The 19,751-nt window shown below is 42.1% G+C and overlaps 1 protein-coding gene across 4 annotated transcripts in view; it reads right to left on the bottom strand.

Annotated features, from left to right (window-relative positions):
- Window positions 1-19,751, bottom strand: part of LOC149503226 (Ig-like and fibronectin type-III domain-containing protein 2) — a 136,772-nt gene that overhangs the window by 40,220 nt on the left and 76,801 nt on the right. For all 4 annotated transcript variants that reach the window (XM_089738958.1, XM_089738973.1, XM_089738967.1 and 1 more), the window contains one exon: window positions 3,821-3,887. In XM_089738958.1, the coding sequence (XP_089595084.1) occupies window positions 3,821-3,887 (67 nt within the window). The remainder of the gene's footprint in view (window positions 1-3,820; window positions 3,888-19,751) is intronic.

Raw genomic sequence — 19,751 nt, 5'->3', positions numbered from 1 at the left:
TGTAGTAGACGAAAGAAAACTGTCATAAATATGTATATATCTAAACATATATTCCTTTTTTGGTTTCCATACTATAGGAAAACGTGTATCATTTGTCTTTTTTACTTATTTATTTATTATAATAAAAAACATAATTGAACGGCCTGGTATGAAAGTTAGTATACATTCCAATGCTGTTATAAGCGTATAACAAACAAGCGCAGCAACCTGTGAGGGCTCGCTACACTGCTGCACATTCCCTGATACGAAACTTACTAGTAGATCTATTAGAGCAAATGATTGGATATTAAAATAATATATAGGTTATAATTATTGATTGTTAATGAATGTAATATTAACGCAAAATCTGAGGTAAATGAAATAAATAAAATAAATAATTCGTATTAATGAAACATAACGAGTATACGTGGATCATCTTAGAGTATCGCGTTTACTTCCACGTCACGTTTGCTATATTTTATAACCGAACTAACCGTCTAGTTCCTATGCTCATTTACCGGTCCAGTGTCCGAAATTCTTAAAGAGAGCCTTAAAGCGTAAAACTGTTGACTTACGGTATAAAAGAATTTGATTGGTTTTGCAGTTGCATCTATGACAATAAAAAAAAATCTTCTATTCAATTTTAAGTCCTGACTAGTTTATTTCAAAGAAGGGCTTGTAGTCAAAAGCCGTTTGGGTTTATACATAGCAATGAAATTACAAATGCTTAGTCAAATAACTTTAATTCTGTTGAATTGAATTGAATTGTTAAACCACAGTTGGCCGTCCGCCCTGTCCCTGTGTCAGCTCAGAGAACATATCCATTAACTTTATTTGCCGACTTTCCGCCGAAACTGAAAGAGGTCTGAGATATCGACAGATTCGAATGATGTATTGTTACAAGACTAACGCGGCTCCCGATGTGACCTGTAACGTTGAGTCCAGACCCTTATTATATTATGTGCGTACTTGATGTACATAAATATGTAAAATGTACTATATTTGTAAATGTTTTTTTTCAATTGTGTAACTGCGTTCTCTATCTATGGTAAAGGTATTAAATAATGCAAAAAAAAATGATGTTATCTGTGAGTGTTACAGCGAGTGCTTTAGGCTAAGTAGAATTGATTAGTGAATTCTAATGTTCAAAAAATTTTATTTATCATAAATACGAATGTAATCTTTTTGTTTAAAAAAAAAACATGTTTTGTAAATATGTTTGTTTTAAAAATTAAACATATAATTATATTTAGATATTAAACACTATGAGGGACACTACAAAAGGAAGATCAACCACTGGGAGTGTGTCCTTCCTCGGTGGATCATCACGACGGACCAAATGTTATTTGTTATTAGGAACAGAGGTACCTGTCTAAAAGCTATCTTGAATGTTACATCTGCCGCTACAAGTGTCGAGTGTATATTCTGGAACGCCCTGTGGTCCCACCCCCACAGTGCCCCCAGTTAGCGGCAAACGTAAGCAAAAGTTCCAACTGCATACAAAATATGAGTTAACTTTTACGCTATCGAGAACGTTAAAAAGCTCGTACTAAGCACAGTGTACACGGAGCGTGGGCGATCTCACAAAGAGATAAAAAGTTATATCTTTCCTATAGTTCGTACGTACATCTAACACAAAACTAACATCGGTTGATAAGATATTGCTAACAACATTTTCTGACTTTATTATCAGGGAATAAAAATTACTTCCCCAGGTAATTGATATAAGAATCATTCAATTTTAACGTTTTCACATTAAACTCATTATGTCGATGTTTCTGACGACAATATCTGTGATATTTGAAATAGGACGTACCGTCAGCTTGCACTCAGAGATCACAATCCTTTCTGTTTACTTTTAGTCTACCCCTGTGGTAATCACTGGTACCTCCGTTTTATATCCATTTTATGTGTTATTAAAAATCTAATTTACACATTTTCTCTTTTCATTTGTTTTGTAAAGACGGGGAAAAATGTGTCCAAGAAGCTATAATTTTATTATAAGACTAGAATTAGACTTTGAAAAATGATAGTAAACTCTATTTTATTTATCTATAACTATACATTTATATGTCGATTAGGTTCAGACTAAATAAAATAATGTTACGTACGCAACCACAACTGATACACATAAATACAACATAACGCGTCCTCATAATTGTTACTAATATACTAAATTTACTACATATACGCCTCATAGATCAGCCAGTGATTCAATTAGAACTAGCAACTACTATTATCTCAACGCATCACGCTGCGAGTAAACCCAAAAGCCGGCGTTTGTTTACAAGCCTCCCTTTGAATGGAATAACAAACTAGTCAGGACTTAAACTTTATCTGCGCTAAACACGCCTGGGCTTTTGCTGGACGAGACCTATTTGTGGAGCTTTCAGATGGAGCTTTAGCGCTATGAATAAGCGCTGTTGTTCAATTTGTATTTAGTGAGGATATTTTTAGAGTATCTTTTGAAGGGATTCGTTGTGTTTCTGATATTGATGATGTCCGTGAGTGACACTAGCAAATGACCGTTTTTTGGGTGGACACTTTCACGGACCACCAAAAGTTAAGCGGTGACCGGAGCCCATAGACATCAACAACGTAAATACTGCCACCCACATTGACACACAATTTCTAAGTTTTAGTTTTACAGTACAATGGTTACCCCCCTTCATACCGAAACGCATTACTGCTTCATGGCAGAAATAGACAGGGCGGTGGTGTCCACCCGTGCGGACTCACAAGACGTCCTACTACCGCTAGTAATTAAATAGCTATAATTTTTGTAGAATTGCTTTCTATTACACGATGCTATTCCTTCAGCGTGGAAATCAATCGTGAACATTTGTTAAGTACGTATGTATTTGAAGTTTATTAAATTTATTACTTTAGACTACGACGATTTTTTAATTAATTAAAAATAAAATTGCTTTTGCATTATACTTTTATAGGTCGCATACTTGTGTGACTCGCAGTCCAGCTTAGTGAGAAGATCTGTTCTATTTTCAATTACTAAACAAAAGAAAGTGTTGCGCGCTATACGAGTATCCGGGAGTCTGTTCAATAATGCACAGACCGAAAGGGTTCTGGGGCTTGGATTACGGCTGTAGCGCGTGATGCCGAAGACTCACAGGCACTTGAAGGTCACGCGTACGTTTTTAGACGCGCACACTTGGTGATGTTAGGTAAACAAATTAGCAAACGATTTTAACAAAATCACTGCCTTTACTGTCAATGTGATAATGGGTGAGGATAGTGAGAGTCAAAATGTAAACTTCACATAATATATTAATGTAAAACGTGTCTTAATGTGTGCGTTGTCGCAGTCCTTGAGACATGAGGTCGAAACATCAAACTGTTGTGGTATCCATGAGACCGAAACACGCGATTGTTGCGCGGCAGAAGTGGACAAGACGGTTGGAATCAATCGGTTTTAAAAATATAAAAGTAAAATAAAGAAAACAGCAGAACAATACATATATATGTAGTACTTAAGTACCTATGTAATTAGTTATAACCAAATTATAAATATTTTTGGCAAGAGTAACAAACCAAATTATTGAAAGAGTGACTCCTAAAGAAAAACATAATTATGTACTTTAAAAAAAAACACGATGTAATCTAGTTCGGGTAACTTCAAATATAACAATAGGAGCAAGATAAATAAGGCGAGAATTTTATGTGCCCTGGCGGTGATAATGGGAAGGAAGAGTCAGTATGAGAACATCACCAGAGCCGCATACCGACTTCTTCCAACTACTCGTAATTGCCAAACAGACCTGAATAATGATACCTCATCTAAAGCTAAGTAATAATTTCTTTTAAGCTTATTAATATATTTTACCTTCAGTCGAGTCAGCTAAGACGATGACAAAAAGCGCCAAAAGCACCAAGCTCCATGTCGTTCTCATCTGTAACAAGAGTAAATAAGATTAGACCTTGTTGCATAGTTTTATATTGTCATTTCAGTAGTTGCATGGGCAGGCTCACGGCACACGTGGCGTATCGAGGCCAGTACAAATCAAAATACTTTAGAAAACACGCCACTGAAGCCAACTTATTTTCTAGATTAAACCTAATTCAAAAGCTTGTGTAGAGCTTTGAGCTTCAACTAGATCATTCTGTTCATTAAAATTCTACTTTATACGACAAAAAATCAGTAGATATTTATTTTATGCTTTTTGTACATATTGCCTAAGAAGTTATTTTACTGTTCCACCCGGTTCGTTTTTAAATTATCGGATAAGTAATAATGAGTGCGTCTCTTATAATTCACAAGTATAATTTATTTATAAGTAATATTTCTTTAGGTAAAGTATTTTGCTTTCCTTCAGTGCTCTAAGTTAAGCGGGTACTTAGTATTAGTACTAAAGTGGTATGTAAAGTGGGTGATGGTATGTAGCACTTTACCCAACATTTTCTCAGAAAACAAATTCCAATGTCCGAGCTTCTAAAGTAAAGAAATACATTTTTTTCAACATACATATAAGAGTTAACATTAGAATCATTAGGCACTGTTGACAGCTTAATCTATTGTGGCCCGAGGGCTGGATCACATTTTTTTTATTATTATAAATAAAAATAATACATTGTTTTGGTTATTTTTGTGTAGTAGTAGGTAAGCGCCGGACGCTGAAGTCAATCTGTCTGAATCCCGGCGTCGCGACGTGCCGCCAGCCCGCTCGACCTTGTCCAGCCTTTGAGACGACCGCTCTGGACAGTTGTTCTCATTACGTTCTCGTCTGAGAGTCAAGTACAAGCTATCGAGCCGGGTGCCAGCATTTTTCAGTGATCAGTTTGAAAAATGTATCTTTAATTGATCGCGTTCTTCAGAAAACGAACAAAGTGAATAACAACTTCAAGAGTCGATATACTTCGTATAGAGCAAGTTTGAGAAAATTTGCTTTTTCGTAGCATTCCTTTTAAACGAGCATTCGTAGAGGGCGCTACGAGGCTGCTACGAGAACGTAATTACTACGAGCTCCAGAGATAAAGCTAGTGGCACATTCGTTGTGTTGTAGCGATTTTCTTTATTTTAGTCATCAATATTGGTTAACAATAGCATGAATTCGAGCTGTTTGCTCTCTGTCGGATACTTCATGTTAGTACTGCTGTTAATTCGAAAAATAGATAATCTTAAATGGTAAAAGCAAATCGACGCTCTGAAGATCTGTTGCGGCGACTTCTACTGATAAAACTTGTTACCTTAGACAGCCTCCCATACAAACAATTATATACTTAAGCAGGTTATTATTAAAAATAAAATTTGTTTGACAAGCTTAGCTTAATATCCCAAAATAGACCAGTTAAATGTTGTCAACTGTAACCGTATGCAATGCATTCCATGAAGGTCTCCCCCGTGCCCTCTAACAGTACCACTATGGATATAGTGAAGAAAATTCTTATTATCAAATAAATAATTGCAAGCCTAAAAATGTATATTAACTATAAAAAAATACTACAGAATATAAGTATCCGTAGCAATATTTCCTCGCAGTAATGGTGGCATGCGGTATATAATTACATAAAAAACGCGGCAAAAACGCTCACCTATGGACCGGCACCACTCCCTGCGCTATTCTGTAGCTTTGTTTATATTAATTGACTTCTTTGTTTTATTCTGTGCAGCACACTAACTTTATACCGAGCTCGGTTAAATTTGACGACAGGTTCGGATCCTTTATTGCTTACCATTAAAAGTAGCGACTCCCGACTATTAGGATGGCAATGCTTCGATTTAATTAGAATTTTATTCAAGTTGTAATTATATCAATTTAGAGATATTATTATGTCCAGATAATAAAGTAAATGTTAAAGACGTCCTGGACATTAAACTTTGCCCCAGAGCAATGGCACTGGACAGATCTAGGACCAGAGCTCCGCATTGTCGACAAACTACTTCTAATCACTACATTACTATACAAGTTATATATAGCTATACTAATTACTATAATAATACATTGTAACGATTCTTTACTGGTGATAGGACCTCTTGTGAGTCTGCACGGGTAGGTACCACCACTCTACCTATTTCTGCCGTGAAGCAGTGATGCATTTCGGTTTGAAGGCATTCGTTGTAACTATAATGTGACCTTAGAACTTACATCTCAAGGTGGGTGGTGGCATTTACGTTCTAGATGTCTATGGGCTCCGGTAACCACTTAACATCAGGTGGGACGTGAGCTCGTCCACCCAACTAAGCAATAAATAAAAAAAAAACAGTTTGACTGTAGTAATAACTAATCTTAAAGAATTATTTTCAGAAGAGCCAGCTGTGAGTTTCTTTCGTGTTCTTCTCCGTGGTGAGACTGCATTCCGGTCGTGACTATATAAAAGTGTCTGTAAAGGCATGAATAAAATTTATGAAAATAGCGGTTCAATCTCTCGCCGTATTTTGTGGTGGTTTAATGTGTTTGCGAGTCGGCCGAGGACTAAAAACAGTCACGAGTGCGATTATAGCTCGCGCCCTGAGGGTTCCGACTGAGAGCTAAGGCTCAGGCGTATCCTCATATTTTCTACAGACAATTTTTTTCTGACAATTCGAATAATTCACAATTTTTCTGTTCACGGATTAATGAAGTTACAGAATTAAAATCTACTTGGAAGTACCTCGGTGCGCCTAAATGAACCAACCCCTTTGTGTAGTGAAACGACTCAAGTGAACTAAATAAAGATAAATAATTTAGGGCACATTAATGTTAATTTAATCCGATAAGGGTTTCGGGTCACGAATCTGCGTTTCATTTGAATATTTGTGTCCGTTACACGCCTACACGTAAACATGCTATTAACGAACCGGAATATACAAATCTGTAGGATCCCAGAGACCAGACTTGGCGTGATAATGTTATCTCCGACTGGTGATAAAGAGATACACGTGTGTTAATCACATCGAGCTTTTATCACTTCATTCTCCCCCTCCCTCCATAACACCTTTGTTACTCTACCAAACATTTCCGTCACTTCTGCCCAAGACAATTATGGAGATCGTGCCATTAAGTTAGCGTTGTCTGTGCTGAGATTAGCTTGCAAGTGCCAGTGATGCTCTAAATCTGTAGTAATTCGAAATTGAAGGCTGTATCACTGTCATCGCACATAATCCATGTGATGCAGAACTGCGACGTCGGAGATATGTGACTACAATGGTTGATAATCCGGGGGCTGAGGTAGGCTGTAGCGGCACGATGAGACGGGGAACGGATCTGTTGAGGCTGCAATGCTGGCTTGCTGTGGGACGACTGTTGACTAGCCTGGGATGACTTGTGTTTATTTGCGAGAGTTCCAGAACTGATGGCTGATGCTGTAGTAAATTTGCAGTAGTTCCGGTCACCAGTTTGGGAGTAATCGACAAAAATAAGATCTTCCACCGAGCGGGTGACATTGCTCCGTAGACCGAAATCCAAATCCAAATGTTTTTGTTCAAAACTTGTATATTTTCTAACTTATCTAATAATAATAAAAATTGCTGTAACATGTGATAGTGTGTTAGAAGAGATTGCTGTACATGCCTGTAGCTGGCTTACATACCAGTACTTAATTATATACATGTTAATTTTAAGCTGGAATGTTTTGTGTATTGCTGTTGGTGTGTCTAAATAAATAAATAAATCATGTTATTAAATGTCGTTAGCGAGATTGAGGCATCTGTCAAATATCCTGTACTCTGTGATAGGTACCGGCTACACGTCTGTGGCTGACCGCGATGCTATGGTATCTCTATATTCTGGTGACCGTTAACCTTGGAGCGATAAACGACCTACAAACATACCTAAGTCTCCTCGTGAACCCCTTTAAGTTTCCTGCAATAGATATAAATAGCGTTTTTGCTGGTAAAGATGTTTACTAAGTAACAAAAAAGTATGCTCATTGCGTATTGTGAGATTTTACCAATAAAATTCTCTGGTTGAAAAGAAATGCTGAGAAATTTCTACGAAGCTGCCGTCTTATCCCTATATATAATGGTAAAGAGCTTCTATATTATTTCGTGGAATTCTATAATTACACAATTTGGAACTTGTTTTCTTTCAAACAAATATATCTTTAAAAAAATTCAAGTTTATTTTTTTATTGCTTAGATGAGTGGACGAGCTCATTACGATCACAAAAATATCTAATTACAGCGCTTCAAGTAAGTCGCACATTACAAATTACAAATTATCGATTACAATGGAGAGCCCGTGTAATCTGAACCTGAGTGGCACTGCTGATACATAATCCCGGGACTCCCTCCGTAACAGCGGTAGCAGCGGTAACACACTAATATCACTAATAATATGCAAACATCTACGGATTAGGTAACCGAAGACGGGCGCGTACTTGGGCAGAAATTCAACAGGAGCGAACTTAGGTGCGAGTAGCTTCATTATTATACCTATGCAATAAATAGCCATAGACGGGCTGGCACCGTGCATCCGCGCTGTATTCCTCATTTAATTCTCAAGAGCGAAAAAAATGCTAAACTAATAAAGTTCCAACGAACTATGTCTTTAAGGAAGATAGTATTTGACCAGATTTCATGAAGCATGTATGTCAGATGTTTCTTAACATAACTTACAACTTGTACTTAAGCCTGCACAACTGCAGCACGACGCAGGAACGTTCACATCCACAAAAGCACGATACGTAGCCGCTACGTGATAAATGAGCAGCTCTGTCTTATAAAGGAGCAGGGTAGAGAGGAGATTATCTTATCAACAATGATAGCGATAGACCTCGCCTGCTTCCCGAAGCGTTCATTCCACCTCCATTGTCTAAAGTTTGCTGGATAGAATCGCCATAATTCCAATTAACACTACCCTAATATCTATGGGATTCGATAGCCACTTAACTTAAAATATCGGCCTGCCTACACTATTAAACAACCGGGCTTAAAGAAGGAAAAATTACAGCGATCGGAAAACACCACGGGGAGTTTATTCCAGAGCCGATCATTACTCAAAACTGTCGACTCGTGGACAAGCACACCGGTTCCAGGACGAAGCGGCGTTAGAGAGGAGATGACGTGATAATCTTAAATATTACTCCAGTACACTTCGCATTACGCATACATTTCCAGAGATCATTACTTCTACACGTTTCCTCCGTACAGTCCAAACTCCCTGCGCGGTGTTACAGCGCTATGCCATTTCCGTTCTCTAACGAAATTTAAGGGACGACTAATCATATGCCCTTGTCATTATCAATGTTCAAAATTACATTTAATCACGGATCACAGTCTTGGCAATTACTGTCAAAATTTACGAAACCATTTTATCTAATTCACTTCTTACACCTCATGTGAAGGTCCCCGTGTCCTGCACCACGCGATACCGGGCGTCTGTTTGAACATGAATAATTAAAGCACATCGTAATATCAGAAGCGCGACCAAAGAGTTAGCATCACTAGACCAAATATGATGTATGACAGGTCGATTCCGTTGCCGAAGTAGCAACGAATCACGTATCCCAAATGAACGAAAAACTATTCAATTATGCTACGAATAAATGTATACTTCTAGTTTTACTGATATTATATCGTGTTCCCGGAAACTATTTGCAACTAACGATCGTGTCCCGAGCTCCCACTAGACCGTCCTTAGCAAATTTTTCATTGTACTGTACTGCATTGCGTGCTAATTAAACGTATTTTCTTGATTTTATTTTTATAATATCACATGCAGTACCAGCCATTTTTGGGATCGGTTATATTTACTTTGTATATATTACAATTTTTTTTGTTTTTTTTATTGCTTAAATGGGTATAGACAACAACACTTTCTGGAGTGTACACAGAAAGAGGAGTTATTTATTTATTTTTAATTGCTTGGTTGGGTGAACGAGCCCACGGCCCACCTGGTGTTAAAGCGGTAAGCCTATAACACCTATCTACGCAATTAAATTCACGGACATGCTGCTTGCTCAATAACTTTTGACTAACGAATTTTTAAACAATTTAGTCCAGTCCGATCTTCACAGCGGACAACATAATTGCTTAGGGACAAATAGATAGCAGTACCAACGCAGGAAGGCGCAACTCTCTCCATTACTCAAATAGCTATCACAGAACAGATGTGCACTATTTTGCGTCGTTTCATTTCCACTTTAAATAAAGAAAGAAATAAGCACGATGGAGACACATGTCTGAAATGAAATTCTACGATAGGATTGCTGCTGTTATTGCTACTTTCCAAATAAACTACAAATCGAGCGTCAATTCCGACGTTCGTAACGCTACCTCGCACAGTAAATCATTGATTTGAAATTCCCGTTAAAGAAGAAATACGACATGATTTTAGTTTGCGCTCATGTTTTATGTATATTTAGTTCCTCTGGGCACCGTTCTCGAGGAGCTCTTACATCCCGCAACATTCAGGGAGTACGCACGCACGCATTTCACGCACTTTATGCGGAAGGAAAAACGTGTTGAATTAATAACGGTCGGATTTTTATTCGCAAAGTTCTTTAAGATTGTTTACGAGTGAAATGTTGCTATGTAAGTCGATTTACATCATCATCATCATCAGCCTTTATCTGCCCACTGCTGGCATAGGCCTTCCCCAATGCCTTCCACAGAATGCGGTCCTCCGCCTTCCGCATCCAACGACTTCCCGCCGTGCGTACTAAGTCGTCGGTCCACCTGGTCGGAGGACGCCCCACGCTCCTGGTACATCGATCAATTTTTATTAACCTTTTTGGAGTTTCTAAGGTGAGCAAACGAACTCATGGCCCCTCTGATGCGAATCGGTGACCGGGGTATTTGAATACCAACATCCACCATGCCACTTTAAGGGAGAGTGAAATGCATTTAGTTTTAACAGCATTTTATTAAAATACAATAAAAGTAACATATAGAAAACGAATTGAAATCTTGAGGTATCAGTGATTACGGTCGAATCTCGATCAACAACCGAATAGTAACTCTACAATATTTATTGTTGTCTCGGTCCCTGTTTAGTCTGCGGAAGAAACAGACGGCGTGACGTGTCTGACACTTCCAGTATTGTTGCCTCTTTGTTATTTCAATTCAAGCCTGCATACATTAACTACATTAAAATTTACATGAACTTATATTATTATATTACTTAAAAAGTGACACTATGTACAGCCCGCGACAGTTAAAATTAATTTTAGTACCAGAATCTTGTATTAACTTCAGTCATACCTTACGGTTTGAACGATACGACAAACTTTATCTAAAAGAGCATAATATCATACGTAAACACATAATACTCAAACTGCACTTTGTAGACGTGTATACACGCTGGGATGTCTATAGACTCCGACGAATACTTAATGCCATGTGCTCGAGGGTTGGTCCACTATATAGGGCCGGCCAAATGATTATGTGTAATCAGAAACTGTAATTTGAGTCTTCAGTAAGTGATCACAATTTTCGTAAACACAATGTGTCGACGACCTCATTAGTTGAAATTACTTGGAGTATCACCTTACATTGTTACCGCGGGATTGTGACTACAGCGGGAGCTCTATATAATGAGCCACGGACGGTTCAATTCCGTAAAGTGCCTTCTTCAAATCTCGTATAAAAAGGGACACGTCGCAGTGCCCGCGACACGCTGCGGAGATATCGCATGCGTAACTTTAAACACAGATTACCAACTGCATTTAATATATTAATAAACAAAAAAATATATTTTTGTGACTAAGCGTCAAAATATATTACGTGGTGTTTAACAATGAATAATGCAGCTTCATCTCAGAGCCGGGGCTTCAATTCGTATCGTAAATTTATAAAAAATAGACGTTATAACGCAATCGAGATTCTAACCTCAAGTTTTTTTCCTACCTATGCTGATAGCCTTGCCCTAACATGTAGGTGAGCTCTCGGGGCTCAAACCGGAGAGTTGCTAACACTGACCCTAGCAAGAGCAGTGCTTCGTAGAATCTACCACCGGATCGGAAACGCGACCCACTGAGAAGATCCGGCGAGAAACTCAGTGGGCTGTGTCTATGGGTTAATTCGCTCGTCGAGCCCTTCGTCGCAAGCGACGGGTTCGACGAGGTTGGTGATCGGTGCTTGTGGTACCGAAAAGCACCGTTAATGGATCGGGAGGCTCCGTAATGACGTGTTTTGGGCGACGTCGACTGTTTACCATTCGGTCTACAGGATCGGGTGTGTAGTTTCCAGCGGCCACGACAAGAGGGTTTTCATGTCGTGCCGCCTTCTCAAAGTGAAACCTCAAGTGTCAAGATGGCTGTTGTAGATGGCAGGCTTCAGTCACATCTCAATACGATGTGTATGGTCAGCAGAAGAAGAAATGATTCGAATTATCAATTCTTGAATGCGCTAGTTTATATCACGCTCTCAAAGTCTTACATTGCCAGTTGAGTCTTCATGTTAATCTGTATGTTTTGTGAAAAAAATTATTTGGTATTGTAAAAAAAACTTAACACATTTCCCAATCACAATTTAAAAAAAAAATCGAATAAAACTATCGTGCACACTATGGCACCCCCGGGCTCCACTAAGATGTAAACTACATGTCAGCCAATCTCAATTCTCCATACACGAACAAACCTCATATTTTACATTAGTTACTTACTTATGATACTGCAAAACTATCTTATCCGTCTCCGATCTTGAATTGCCTTGATTTTGAACCATCTTAATACGTCGATGAGTAAAAGTAATAAACAGCATTATTATTAGAGGTCCTTCTTGGAAGTTAATAGTCACTCATTTATTTTGTCATCCCGGGAGATACCCCGAGGTCGAGCCCTGCGTCATCGCAACGCTCCTTGACAGGATCATTTGTTAAAGAACTTATCTAAAGTTTTCCGTAAGAAGTTTATAATCTAAATATAATATCTGTGTGCAGGACAGACTATTGTGGGGGTTCATGGAGATATCTAAAATCGAAAGCCGCAGGAAATCCTAGAGTAGTACTTCGGTAGACTCAAGATACTGTTCATATTATGTACTGTGCCCCGCTAGGTACAACGGTATACTTTCTACTTTCATTTAATTCAGTTTAATTTCAATATAGTCGGATCGACGCGTTTGAGATGTGGTGCTAGAGGAAAATGCTGCGGATTCCCTGGACGGAGCATCGGACAAATGCATCAATTCTGGAAGAACTAGGGGTCTCCTTAGACTCTCCACCATTCGCCTACGTAGGATTTTAGAGTTTTTCGGTCACGTTGCGAGGAAAAAGGGTGACAATCTCGAAAGACTTCTCATCACCGGCAAAGTGGAAGGAAAGAAGCCTAGGGGGCGAAGTCCTATGCGCTGGTCCGATCAGATTAAGACGACTTTGGAATCCAGCATCAATGTCGCTATCCACTGCGCGGAGGACAGAAGTGAATAGAGGAACATAGTCCTAATAAAAGTGCTCAGTAAAGCTCGCGATGATCCTCAGAACGGAGGAATACGACGCACGGAGGAGGAGTTTCAATATATTTATTGATTGATTAAATGCAATTTCCGTGTTCAAGTTTCTTTCTCATTTATTTGCTTAATACACTATCGGCATCACAAAGTACACAAAAATTATTAATGTTTAAGTAGAACCTAAGTGAAATCGATTACTAATTCAATCAAATTTAAATATTACGCTTTGAATCCTTACAATTACATTTTTCAAAATATCAACAAAAGACACATAATCTATACCCATCCTAAAATTCTAAATGAGATGGTTGGTTTAGATGTTTATTATTGAATTAGGTACGAAAAATGCAACATTTAAATGACACTTTACAGAAATATACTTTGTAATCTAAATACCACGTAAGATACTTTTTAACATTCTACTAGAGGTCCCGCAGTTATCGAAATTCGACTATAATTAATTGGAATTGTAAGTTTGTACAGTATTATGATTGTATTTTATACTTCTATAATCACAAATTTCGCCAAGACTACACTATAAAAAATATTAACAAAGACAAACAATATATTTTAATCTATTCTCAATTTGACAACAGACGTCAAGAACAAAAGTTTGACAATAAATAGTATGCATGCGTGTGTGCGTCAAATAAATGGTATGTAGTGTGTTTAATGTTTTTTTTTTTTTTTTTTTTTTTTATGATTGAATGATTACTTGTGGCCCGGAGGCCTTTCCAGTTTCACCAGGACAGGTGGGCGAGCAAAGGCTCAGCCAGGAGGGGTGGGATTTGCTAACAGCTACCCGAGCGCCTCCGAAGGAGACCTAACAACTCAAGAGTAGCTGCTTCGCGAATGAATCTACTACCGGATCGGAATCGCGACCCGCTGAGAAGATCCGGCGAGAAACTCAGCGAGCTGATTCATGGGTTAAGTTGCACGGCAAACTCTTTGTCGAGTTCGACGAGTACGGTTACCGAGGTCCCTAAGCCTGCTCCTAGAGCTGAAGGCGTCTAGTGCAAAGGTTATTGGATCTGATGGATCCGTAAGGACGTGTCTAGGGCGTCGACGGTGACTGGCTCCTGCATGATCAGGATTCGGGGAGTAGTCAGCGGCGGCTACGATAAGGCGATTATCATGACGCATAGCCTTATCGAAGTACCGTTCCGACGCTGACTTCATGTATTTCTGTATAGATTCGAGGCCCAGGTCATCGTGTAGGTCAACGTTCCTCACGAACCACGGAGCTCCGACGGCTAACCTGCAAAAGCGGGATTGTAGAGATTGAAGGGTGTCTATGTGTGTGCGCGCCGCGTGAGCGAACACCACACTCGCGTAAGTCATGACGGGCCTTATGCAAGTTTTGTAAAGTGTCACCTTGTTCCGAAGGGACATTTTACTCCGCTTACAGATCATGGGGTAGAGTCTACCGAGAATAAACGCGGCACGGTCACGGACTGATTTTATATGCGGGCGGAATGTCATCGATGCATCCAGGGTAACGCCCAGGTATTTGACCTTCCTGGCCCAGGGTATGGATTGACTAAAGAGAGTAATCGGGGGTGTGAGATTCATCCTCCTAATACGGGAGGAAATCCGTGTGGAGCTTCCCCTCTGAAATAGCACCGCAGTACTTTTCGCTGGGTTGATGTATATGCGCCATTTTCGGAACCACTGTCCTAGGGCTAGGGCTGCGCTCTGAAGCTTCTTCGCGATTAGGGACTTGTTTCTACTGGAATAGTAAACAGTCGTGTCGTCGGCGAATAAAGCTAAATGGGTCGGCGGCGACCGGGGATTATCGTTAACGAATAAGCCAAATAGGAGGGGTGAGAGGACAGAGCCTTGCGGGACTCCAGCTGTGAGAGGTCGTGGGGAGGAGCGGGTCCCCTCGACTCGATATCGAAAAGAGCAGTTCGACAAGAAGTCCCGTATGATGAGCACGAGACTATCCGGCACACCCATATTGAATAGTTTGAAAATCAAACCGTTGTGCCAGACTTTGTCGAACGCTTTTGCGACGTCGAAGAAGAGAGCTCCCGTGTATAACGGTTTTGGTCGATTAAGCCCCACAAGACTGTGCTCCGTGAGGCGGTGCACCTGTTGAACGCATGAGTGATTTGTACGGAATCCGAATTGTTCATCGATGAGAATGCCCTTGGATGAGACGAAGTCTCTGAGGCGTTTGTAGAGCAGACGCTCATACAGTTTGCCTAGAGACATGAGGAGGCTGATCGGGCGGTAGCTCGTCGGATGATTTTTTGGTTTACCGGGTTTATGTATGCCGATAACGTCCGCTTCTTTCCACACCGCGGGAAAGATACAGTTCGCCATAGCGGCATTGAAAATAGATGCCAACATCACGATGAGTTGGACGGGTAGAAGTTTAATAACGCGGTTAGATATACCGTCGGAACCGGGAGCCTTGCGAGGACGTAGGTCTTTGATCAAGTCTTTAACTTCCATCGGGGTGACTGGTGGTAACGCATCCGAGGGTGGCAAGGAGGCTCTGCGTTCTACCTCACTGTCTACTAATTCTACATGAACAGGGTCCACGGATTGAGTGCTGGGCGTACACTGGGTTTGCAATGTATCGGCCAGCAGCTCTGCTTTTTCGTCATCATCGAACGCCGTGAGTCGGCCTGAGGGGCCTACGAGGGGGGGCATAGTTACTACCGTATCCGATTTGAGAGTACGAGCTAAGCGGTAGTAAGGGGAGGGGGTACCTTTGGGAGGGCGCGAGTCCTTCTAAGAAATCAGACCATCTGGCATCTCGGACTTCGGCGATGCGAGACTTTACGTCGCGTTGTAGGGCACGCATTCGAATACGATTTTCCGCGGTAGGATACCTATCGTAGGCGCGTATTGAGGCGTTCTTAGCTCTTAGGAGCTCCCTAATATCGTCGGACAATTTGAAGCGGTGAAGGAAGTCCTCCGCTACAACTTGTTTCGATGACCTATCTAATGTCGAGGTGATGTGTGACGTTAAGATGTCTATGGCTTCAGCGGTATCCTGAGGAGACGGGGTAGAGTCCGGGCTAAACGGGAGCGATGGAGGATCAGATTCAGCCAGGCTGACGCCCAGCGTCTGCCAATCCACCACAGTCCTCGTGACGGGAACGGAATCGGGAGCGTGACCGAGCTTCATAACGACGGGACGGTGGTCTGAATCTAACTCTGAAACTACTTCGATCGAGTGTAAGCGCAGAGTTACGCTTTTTAATAACGCTATGTCGAGTATATCCGGGCGATGCGCGATATTTAGCGGGTAGTGAGTCGGGGTTAGCGGAGTGACGATATCGAAGGCGAGATCATCAACTAACGCGTCAAGCCGCCTGCCATTCGGGGTTGTAGTGTGTGAGTTCCACCTGATGTGTTTACAATTTAGGTCGCCCGCCAGAATGACAGAGCTTCCCATACCGAGCAGCGCCTCGATATCACTGCTTAGAACGATCTTATCCGGTGGAAGATAAACGGACGCGATAACGATCGGCGCGTGTCCCGTCAGTGAGATTCGGCACACTGATGCTTCGATATTAGCGAGCGCGGGAGGATCGAGCGGGACGCAATGCAGGGCTCTTCTATAGTAAATGACGGTGCCACCACCACGAGCAGAGAGCCTGTCGTTCCTGACCATGTTATAGTTCGCGATTTTAGGGTCACGGCGCGCGGGCTTAAGTAGGGTCTCCTGCACTAAAAATATATCAATTTGATGGTCACGCAAAAAGTCAGAAACCTGTTCACGTTGATTTGCGAGACCGTAAGCGTTAAAAAAACCTATCGTTACGGATAGGGGCTTTATTCTACTTATATACGCCTTTGATTACCGGCGGAGTGAGGGGAGGACGTACGTATTTAATGACGCGTATACGTCGGCGTATTCTTGCACAACGGCGATAAAGTGTTGTGCAGTGGAGGCAGCGCGAATGGCGTCGCTCAAAGCGTTAACGCGCTCAAAGTTGATCGACTGAAAGAAGTCGATCGCTAAAGCGAGATTGTCGGACGCGGTCGGAGGGCAAGTCGCGAGAGAGGGACGAGTCGCGGGAGAGGGACGAGTCGCGGGAGAGGGACGAGTCGCGGGGGCGGGACGAATCGCGGAGGAGGGAGTTGTAGCCGTGTTCGTGTACGACAACGGTTTCGCCCAGGCCGAGACACTGGGCACCGGCGCCGGAACGAACGCTGGCTTAGCCTGCGACACAGAGGGTGCCGAGGCTTTGATGTCTGGGCCGGAAGCTCGGAGGCGGTTTTGGCGGGCGACGCGGCGATTTATTTTCGGGGCTCGGGGACATCCGCGGTAATTTGCGGGGTGACCCTGTGTTCGACACAGGACGCAGCTAGGCGGTTCCGTCGCGGTTTTTTGATCGCGAGTGCATAGGGCCGTGGCGTGATCGCCTAAGCACTTGACGCATCGGGGGCGCGCGTGACAGTTACGGGAAGAATGCCCGTATAATTGGCAGTTATGGCACTGGCTAGGTGTGCCTTTCTTGTGTGGGGTTTCGACTGCGATACCGGAAAGGCTACAGACCGTTCGGATGTTGAATATTTGCTTACCCTCGGGGGTAGGCTGGAGGGCGACGAGAACCATATTATATGGCTCCCTTCCGCGGCCTGTGTGCATGCGGTGTACGGAGTTAACCGGTAGGCCTTGTTCGAGAAGGTCGGCCTTAACGAGCTCGGCATCCAACTCTTTAGGGATGCCACGTATAACGGCATGGAGTTCGCGCTCCTCCTGGAGCGTATATGTGTGGAAACTTATACGCTCCTTACGGAGGTAAGAAGAGAGGGCCCTATGGTCGTCGGGTGTTCGAACCTTAATTTGAATGCCGTTCGCGAGGTTACGGGCATTCGTGAAATTGATATTTTTGGCCTTAAGGGCCAGGGAAACTCGTTCCCAAGCTGCCTTCTCTTGAAGGATTACCGGGGGAGGGGTCTGGGTTTTATTTTGTGCCACCGGACGCGGCGACGGAGTGGCACGGGCTGGAGGCGCAACGGGAGTCTGAGGGCGGGGGCGCGACGCGTTCGCGGCTTTGCTAATTTTAGCGGCCGCGGGAGCTCGAGACTCCGCGGCACGCTTCTTACCCTTTTGCACCAGGGTGAATCCATTCGTCGATGAGGCGGGGGCGAGGTCGACCTCCATCTCCGAGTCAGAGTCGGAGGACGAGGAGGCGGGCGTAGGTGACCTACGAGTAGGTGTTTTGGAGGGCGCGACGGAGGCCGCGGATGATCGCGCTGCTGGAACGGTGACCACGGCGGACGACGCAGCAGTTTTACTCGCCAGTACAGGCGACGCAGGAACGGCAGGCACGACGGAGGCTGCGGTGCTCGATGCAGAAGCTTTGCACGCAGGTACAGGCGACGCAGGAGCAGCGAGCTCGGCGGAGTCCACGAGAGGGCTCGCGGTGTGATCGGCCTTGAAGGCTTGAAACTCGGAAGTGAGCTTTGGGTAGCGAAGCCGGAGAAATTCCGCAAATACAGCGTCCATGATGGCTACGTGCCCAGGTGGGGCTACCCTGGGTCTTAGAAAACACTCGCCTTGCGGCGAGGCCCCAACTTCTCGGACCTGAGCGGTTCTATTGAACACAGGTGGCGATGCGGCACGATTACTACAGGATAAAGAAAAAACACAACAAAACGGAAATAATAAAAAGAAACAAAACAATTAAACACTTCCAGGAAGACAGTTTGTCGGCAGATGTACGACGAACACAGAAATAACAAAAGGAAACAAAACAAATAAAAACTTCCAGGAAAAACACTTGGTCGGCAGATGTACCACGAACACAGGCCGCGCGAACAATGGCCGGGCTAACAAATGCCGGGCGAACAAAGGCCGGGCGATCGAGTGGTCGATGAGCACGTCCGCGCGTGACGGGTGCCTCTATCGGAATGTGTTTAATGTTTTCTTTATTGATTCAATGTATCTTTTATGCATTATTTAAAAATATATTAGCATTGTGCACTTCTTCTCTATATTCTCTATAAGTGTGGAAAATTTCATACTCCTCCGTCCGCGCAATTTTCGTAAAAAGGGATACAAAGTTTTTGCTTCACGTATTAATATATAGATTAAATGACAAGACTCGGGACGCGCCGGGTATATCTGCTATAGTAAATACAATAGTGTATTCGCTGATTGATTACCTGATGCCAATGGATTTATAAATCGAGTTGACGTGCCAGAAACTAACATAAGCAACTCTTTATTCCGACAAAAAGCAACATGTGTCATTCTTCTGAATTACAAATTTTGACGCGGGTGAAAACGCGAGCCACTGTACTCGTAGTAATTATTTAAAATTAAGAAAGCATCGGAGAAAGCTGAGCTTACTCATAAAATATTTTATTCATAATTCGATAATTTTCTATTTAAAATTGACGTTCAGCCTTAAACACTGTCAGATATTAAAATACCTGAAAATAACACAATTACGAGATTGAATCGACAAAGTAT

Source organism: Bombyx mandarina, chromosome 03, assembly GCF_030267445.1.
Source record: "Bombyx mandarina strain Sakado chromosome 03, ASM3026744v2".
NCBI lineage: Eukaryota > Metazoa > Arthropoda > Insecta > Lepidoptera > Bombycidae > Bombyx > Bombyx mandarina.
The sequence above is the reverse complement of the archived record's forward strand: the minus strand, read 5'-3'. Positions and strand labels throughout refer to the sequence as shown.